General features: G+C 32.1%; 1 protein-coding gene across 1 annotated transcript; it reads left to right on the top strand.

Annotated features, from left to right (window-relative positions):
- Positions 1-3,378: 3,378 nt before the first annotated feature.
- Positions 3,379-8,221, top strand: TRIADDRAFT_57652 (uncharacterized protein; the record flags this gene model as incomplete). Its single annotated transcript, XM_002113801.1, has 4 exons — positions 3,379-3,473; positions 4,733-5,585; positions 6,576-7,526; positions 7,631-8,221. 4 exons carry the CDS (start codon positions 3,379-3,381, stop codon positions 8,219-8,221), a joined length of 2,490 nt encoding a protein of 829 aa, XP_002113837.1.
- Positions 8,222-8,263: the final 42 nt, after the last annotated feature.

Genomic DNA, 8,263 nt, shown 5'->3' with positions numbered 1-8,263 from the left:
ATTCTAAATGACATGGATGTATTTATGATAGTTTATTGAACTACTACATGAAATCAATATACAAAAATAATTCTAGACTGTTATATCATTCGTCTTTGATTGTTTACTTCAAGCTCACAAGTTCCCTCATTTGTAAGGGAAGAAAAACTGAAAAAAATCATTGATTATCCCATTTATTTTTGGACTGTAATGAGATGACAAATTACTTCTAGTAATTGTTTTTTTGGAGGGCAAAAGTAAATATCAATGGATGCTATTGGAATAATCCAATGGCTATAGAAATTGTTGTTGTTTACCATTTTAGGCCCCATTACGGAAAAAACATACTTAGCTTTTCTGATTGAAAAATAACAACAAGTAGCAATGCTCTTTTATCTTGATTTGTTATTTAATTTTTCCTCAACAATTACCATAATGACTATGGTTGAATACTATTGTAGCTAGTCATAGCGTATGCAGCTTACTTTTGATTTTACTGTTTGATTCGTATGGATATTTTTTTCGCAGTAGTATGCAGTAGTTCTCTCCCTTTAATAAAGGAGTAAAGTGGATAAAATAATTGTTATACTACAATACTGAACATTCATTTATCGGAGATGAGAGAAATACTTGTGTAATGGAATTAGAGATGGATGAAAATTATTTTCACTATAAAATAGAAGCAGAAAATATATCGACCATACTTTCAAGACAGTATCCATTAAAAGGCTTTCCTATTAATTCGAATTTTTAATTGGATTTGTTTATAAATTCTAGATACAAAATATAGTATTAACAGCTTTATCTTAGATACAGGCATTCTTTTGCCATAGTAATTAGAAAATAGGTACTATTATTTAGCTGATAAAAAGATGCAAATTACTCACTGATACGAATTAATATTGTTAATGGTATGACATTATTACTTTTATGAAAAATAAATACAGTCGGTTTAAAGCTCTAGGCTCAAGAAATTATTCAAGGTAGATTTCCCTATTTTACTTCATTTGGAAAGAAAATAAGAGAATACTCACTAAAGTATTACTAACGATTATTCCAGTTGGGGTCCCTGATGCTCGTTAATCTTGTTGACAGAATGATAATGTTACTTACAAGAAAAATAAATACAGTAGATTTGAACTTCTAGACTCAAGAGATTGTTATAATCCATGATAGGCCTTTCTATTTCATTCTATTTGAAAAAACAAGTAAATACTCGCCGACATATTACGAGCTGTTGTTCTAGTTGGTTCCCTGATGCCAGTTAGTCCAAAGAAATGGCCTTATTATTTATATTAAAAATAAATACATTACGTTTATACCTCTAAGCTTGAGAGATTATTCATAGTAGACCACTACTTTATTTGGTTTGAAAAGAAATGAGTGAATATTCACTAACATATTACTAACGGTTGTTCTAGTTAGTCCCTGATGCCAGTGAATCTTGTTGACAGAATGACATTGTTACTTATATGAAAAATAAATACAGTAGTTTGAACCTCTAGGCTCAAGAGATTATTTTAATCAATGGTAGTTCTCGCCATTTTATTTAGTTAGGAAAGAAATTAGTGAATACTCACTAAATACTGTCGTATCATCGCTTTTATAGATGGTGTATTGTATGTCCTATTTAACATTAAATATAAGCTATCGACTTGAGTGATTGCTTTAGAGCATCCTGTCTAGTTGCTGTTATTGCTAATGCATATTTTAATTCATTAGCTAAGTTGGCAGAAATGAAACGAAGGTAACCCATTATTAGCTGTTCATGAGGATACCATTCCCAATTGTCTTGTCGTCATGAAAGAGAATATTACCATCACTACGAAAAAAGTGATTACATTGAATTAAGTTATGGACTTTAGTAGCAGTCTTAATTTAAAAACATTGATATCGTTATTGCTTTCATCTAATCAAACAGAACTAAAGTAGAGCTTTTCTTTGATGTATAAAAGGATTTAGCGACATCATTGACGTACTATATCATTTGTTTATATGATTTACTTAATATACAACGATGAAGCCCATTTGATATTGTTACACAGCGATTCTATTTGCTTAGGCAGATGTTGATTGATAGATTGAAGGTTTACGTGTGTATTGTTTTAACAGTTAACTAAAAGGGTAATACAAAGCAATCCATTTCCTCAGCTAAGAATTCAATGAAGAGTCTTTTTCTATGGAAAAAGGTCAATACTGTCCTTAATAAAACTTAGGAATGCTAATTAACGTATGATCATATTATGAATTATTCAACAAATGGCATGATAAAGCTGGAATAAAAAAAAGGATAAAGAATAAACGAGTTCAGGATCACTTATTTCTATTGGCCTCATTTAAAATCAACACGAATAAACAAAACAAATTTGATTTTATATTTCTACTGGCAATTAAGCAATCAAACTATCGTAGACATCGAAAAAATATTTTTGTAAGCCAAGGCGTCAGAAAGTGTTATCGATCAGCTTTGATTTATTGGCGAAATTGGAGACAAATGATATTGATGTCAAGTAGCAATTACCTACTATGTGACGGTACGGTTTTTCTCCTTTTATTTCGTTTCTATAATTTTGAAATGTGTATAATATTAACATGATCAATAGCAAAGATGACTCATAACTTAAGTTACTAGCTAAATAACAGCATGTAAAATGCTGAAAAGATGATTTTGTCTGGTTTTATAGTTATGAGTTGTAAGTTTTAACGCATCATTGAGTGTCATTATAAATTAGATTTGATTTTGATAGCGGGCTATCGCATATTAAAATTATTCTGATTTAATCGACAATGTTTGAGACATTGTTATTAAATGATCATCATACTTATTCTTTTTGAATTTTCATTTTGCTCGGGTAGAACATCAATTTGATCTCGTTTTTAATTTTTCTTAATTAACAAGATTGTAAAAGCTCGATATTTTCGTCATAATTCCAGTAATGAAATTTTCATCAACATTTTAGATTACGAGTTACTTGAAAACTAAATATTGCCGTCATTTTGATATATTACATAACCTGTTAGTGTAGAGGCTACTATTTCTGATGTTTGGTATATTTGCGTTCAAATTTTCTGCCTTAAATAGGGCTATTATTTATCGTTACCCCTTCATTAGCATAGGTCAAATTGCAAGCAAAATTGTGGTCTTGACTTACTACGGCATATTACTGCAATATTGCTCTATTTTTATGATCGAATTGAGTTTTTAGGTAAAATTTTACTTAGCAAATTTTCTCATGCAACTCTTTCCTGTACGTCTATAAATATATCCCAAAGTCCATTAATAATATATTTAAGGTCTTTCTAGATGAACTTTTCTTTTGCTATCCAAATCTCACGTGGGATACATAATACAGTAATATGCCATTATTCACAAGAATATGTTAATAAGAAAGAGAATAGATGGCTGAAAAGTTATTTTATGAAGTTCATGCCATAAGATACCCCTTCACTTTGTGTTCACTCAATCATGATTTTCCTACAGTAGACACAACATAGTAAGTTCCCTCTTTAATATTGATCATAAACCTTATGATGAATGCTGACCAGTATGATGAATTCATTATATCATGCAATGGACGTTTTTCATCCTTCCAGGCTAATTATCAGGTACCGCAAGTCATAATTAGCGGCTAATTCGTAATCTTTATAACTTGATAATGTTTCATGTTGGTCTTGAATAAGGTAGACGAGAGCGTTTAAGTCTAAAGGTTTACTGACCAAACTACGAAAAGGTCAGCTTATAATTGATTATAGAATTATTTACTTGCAGCAAAGCTTTTCTACTAAATTTCCAGCATAGCAGTCTTGAATAAGATATGAACATTGAAATGAGAGTTTTACCGATTAGGCTATAGAGCTGATCAGTCAATTTAGTTAATAGACAGTGTGACATGACATGAAGGCGGATTCTACTAGTATGGTATGTCTAATTTTGCATCAGAAATAGCGCTACTAGGGCTAGTACGATAACTTTCAAGTCCGTTTACCAAGTCATAGATTAACCAATTTTTGCTAGATATAGCGGATAATAGTATTTAAAACGGTTCAATTGGCTATCATTTGGGATAAAAACTGCAAGACATATCTAACTACGAGGGTTTCATGCTTACCTAGAATAATTTAAAAGAATTCTAGATGCCTATAAAGACATGTGTGGTATAATTAATACCGTAAATGATCATGCTATTTTTTATTAAAAATTAAAATGTTACCTCTACAAAATTGTGTATCTTGACATTAAAGTTGTAACACCTAGAGATCGTTTTGCTAGTTGGCAAGAAATTGGTCTGGACGATTAAATATCGCCACTGCGTTAGTAAGAATGTTACTTACGATTAATAAGGACTTGACTTTACACCATTAAAATGAAGCAAAATATGCTTTTAACTACAATATTTAGCCGCTGATTATTAATGACATCATAATCGTTTTAGCACATCAGTATTGTAAGAACTTGAACTTTACTTACAATTGAGGAAGCAATCTATTGTGATCATTTCTGCATTAAAATTAATTAAAGTAATTAATTACCTTATAAATTCTAATCTCTGCCATCAATAAGATGCGAAATGTTTAATAACAGCTGCGCCTGTCTCATAAACTTAAAAAAACAACGCCTTATTTTGCTTTTGTGCAAGATAATGTTGCCTGACTATAATTATATTATTAATTTGTTTTTTCAAATATGATTTTTCCTATAGGTTCTTAATCGAAAACTATCTTCATCGTTAACTAATTTACATTCAATCTCTAGCCGTCCAGACTGCACTCATATTAATCATATCTATACTATTGAGCCAAAGTTTAAAAATTCAGATGCCAATACGAACAATGATTTCGATAGCGATGAACGTAAGATCGGCAAGGCAATGGCTAGTTTACGAGTAGAATCTAACGGACATACCTTGAATAATCATTTTGCTCAAAAGCTTACTAATAGCGACTCCAAAATGACTTTAACCGAAGACACAAAAGATCACAAAATGGATGGCCAACAGATATTACATTGCAACCCTATTACCACTAGTGAAGACGAATACTCACAAGATGAAAGCAATGGCGACCATGCTGAGGTAGAACCTGTAAAAGATCTCGATCAGGATAGTAGTCAAGCATTGAATAAAGAGGCAAATACAAGCACTAATCGTTTTATATCCAACAACATGAGTGGATATTTATATTTATGCCCAAATCAAGGTCAAGACGAAAATGATAGGCAAAATTATACTAAAAGATGGTGTGTAGTAGGACATCAATCATTTTATTTATATGAAACAGTTTATGATACAGCGCCGCCCGAGAATATCTACCGTTTAGACCATTGCCGATTAGTAACATGTAATGAAGTAAGAAGAATTAAAAATAATACTAAGCAAGCCACCGGGGAGAAGAAATTATATGTTTTCGAGTTAATGCATCCCAACGGCCGATTGGTCTTAGGCGCATCCAATAAAACCCAGCAGGACAGTTGGGTTAATGCCATTGAGAGCGAATTTAGTCAACTTAGCGCTGCATCTGAAGAGGATAATAATCAGCCAATAATAAATCAAAATGCCGGAGATGATACTACTGTAATTAAACCAAAACCGAGTAGAAATCATCGCAAGGTGAGAGTTGCTTATTTCATCATTTATCGCCTTAGTCAAATATTAAGATCTTCCATCAATACGAGCAGATCGCTAATAGGTTTTAGCCATGATATTACACTTTGCTTTATAAGTAATGAATATTTATAATCCTATTGACGACATTGAAAGGACATCTACTCTATAAACCTAAGCACGCTGGATAGCCACTTTGTCTAGCATTTTTGGATATTTTAATTCTCTGTACATTTTACTATTAATTAGAAAATAGCGTTAGATATTTTGCTTCCGTATGAGTAGATTTACGTTGTTTTACAAGTAATAAATGTTATATTTCTGCTGGTAATAATGAGATTAAAAGGGCAGCTACTCTATAAAACTTAGTACGTTGTTTAGCAATGTAATCGATATCATATTCCTCTCAGTAATAATAAAATTAAAAGGACAATTACTTTATAGGACTTAAGACGTTGTTTAGCTACATTGTCTAGCATTTTTGGATAATTTAATTCCCTGTCAATTTTTTTCATTAAAGAGAAAGTACTGTATTTCAGTTAGATAATCTTTCTCCTATTTAAATATATTAAATAAGGGCAAATTATTGTAGCAACAAAGGATAAATGTAAAACTAGTTCCTTGTTATATCTGCTCAATTTCAAATTAATTTGATTATTTATTCTTTCATGGTATCCTATGAGTATTTTAGCTGAATAGCGGGCCTAGGCTATTTATTATCAAGTAGTAGTCATGAAAACGAAAAGAACTACGATAGCAAATAATTATTATGATCTCAAGATTATCCTATTCCATAGTAAAGTATAGACAAGGCTCTAATAGACATAGCCTATAACCTATTTGCAAACTTTTATCTCTTAGAAGAATATCGTAGGTTGCTGGTATACTTTACACAATCGCTAGATAGTATATGACTTCGGTTTATGCTGGTATAAACTCAAATTTCTTTCCTTCTTAACTCAGATATAACCCGAATTGATCTCTTCCAATATATAGGGAAGGTCTTTCTTATATCAACGTCGTCCCTTAACTCTGACATTCGATCCGTCTGAATCAGTTGATGGTGAAAAGTCATCCATTATGAAGAATAGTCTTTCATCTCCACAAAATAACGTCAATGGAGAATCTAAATTGTTTCATCATCAAGCAGTGCAAGGCTCTTCTTGTTATGGCTTTTTAGAAAGAAAAAACGCAGTTGGTAAATGGACATCGTATTGGTTCACACTATCTTCAATGACTTTACATTGCTATAAGGAGCCGAATGATGCAGCTCCCTCTGATTCTCTACTTCTAAGGGGCTATGATGTGAGAGCTGTTGGTAGTAGAAATCATCGTTATATATTTTCGTTAAGTACGGGTCTCTTAAAAACATACTATTACAGCTGTACTTCACTGGAGACAAGAACCAGTTGGATATATGCATTATCGCAAGCAATTATGGAAGCAAGCGGTAAACCTAAAGCAAAAAAGCTAAGTATATTAAGGAAGAAAAAAAGAAACAACGATAATCAATCGATTTCAGACAATGCAACTAAGAATTCATCAGAAAAAGAAGTGGATAACACTGATAGCCAACATCATGATCGACAAAATGAAGCTCATGACGAAGCAATGCCGCAGCAGCTACCGCTAGATTCCTTAGCTGATGTAACAAAATTAGACCAAAACGATTACCATGCTTTAAAGCCGAATAATTCTGAAATCATATTGACCACAGCAAGTGATTCGACGTCGATACGAAAACAAAATTCAAACCCGAATAGTCCGCAATTAGTCGCCAAAGGCCTACAAGAATCACGTATGGACAAACAGCAATCAGCTAAAGAAAAGTTGGTTTCTCAGTTAAAAGCTCAAAAAGAAAGGTTAATTAATTCGCTGAATAACTCTGATATTCGTTTATTATCACCGTCGTCCAATGATGCTTCCCCTATTAAAGAATCTGAAACGGTGAGTTATTATTAAAAGCTAGAATAATATATTTTTTACGACTAGATAAAATCAATTGCACCTTTGCTGCACTAATTAACGGTTGTATTTTAATCTGAATTCAGGCTGAGGTTCTTAGCATCGATAACATAGAGAACGAATTTCTAGAGAAAGTCAGAAGTAAATCTAATACTTGGAGATTACCATCACCCGTCAGTGGGACTCCGGAAATTTCTGTTATCGAACAGTATAATGCAGCCATTGAAGATGAAAATCAACGTGCAGCTCGATTTGATACTCAATACAAGAAAAATCGAAATTCAATCATGTTAAAGCGTGATGAAGCAACAAAACATTTAAATAATATTAAGAAAATAATAAGTAATCAGCATCATCGCCATATTGGTAGTACAATTAGGAAGCGTACATATAGCCATTCCAAAGCAAACCATCAGCAAGAGTCGAATTGGTCTTCTAGTAGCCCAGTGCAACGAAAAAACAGCTTAGGTAGTCAAGACGTAGCCATAGGAGATTCTATGGAAGTTACCATGAAAAAATACGAAAAGATAAGCAATGAATTATTACAAATGGATAACGAAATTGATCGCCTAGATACGGCAATAAAAACTAATAGAAAGCAACAAGACACAAATGTCAATACACTTACTGTTAAAAGAGAGGCTATACTGGCTAAGATTAGGGCAAATACTAAATAATATCCTATCCATTTTCTTATTTCATGACACTATAGTAACACT

The sequence above is a fragment of the Trichoplax adhaerens genome, genomic scaffold, assembly GCF_000150275.1.
Source record: "Trichoplax adhaerens TRIADscaffold_6 genomic scaffold, whole genome shotgun sequence".
NCBI classification, from domain to species: domain Eukaryota; kingdom Metazoa; phylum Placozoa; class Uniplacotomia; order Trichoplacea; family Trichoplacidae; genus Trichoplax; species Trichoplax adhaerens.
This window is presented reverse-complemented; position numbering and strand designations above follow the sequence as displayed.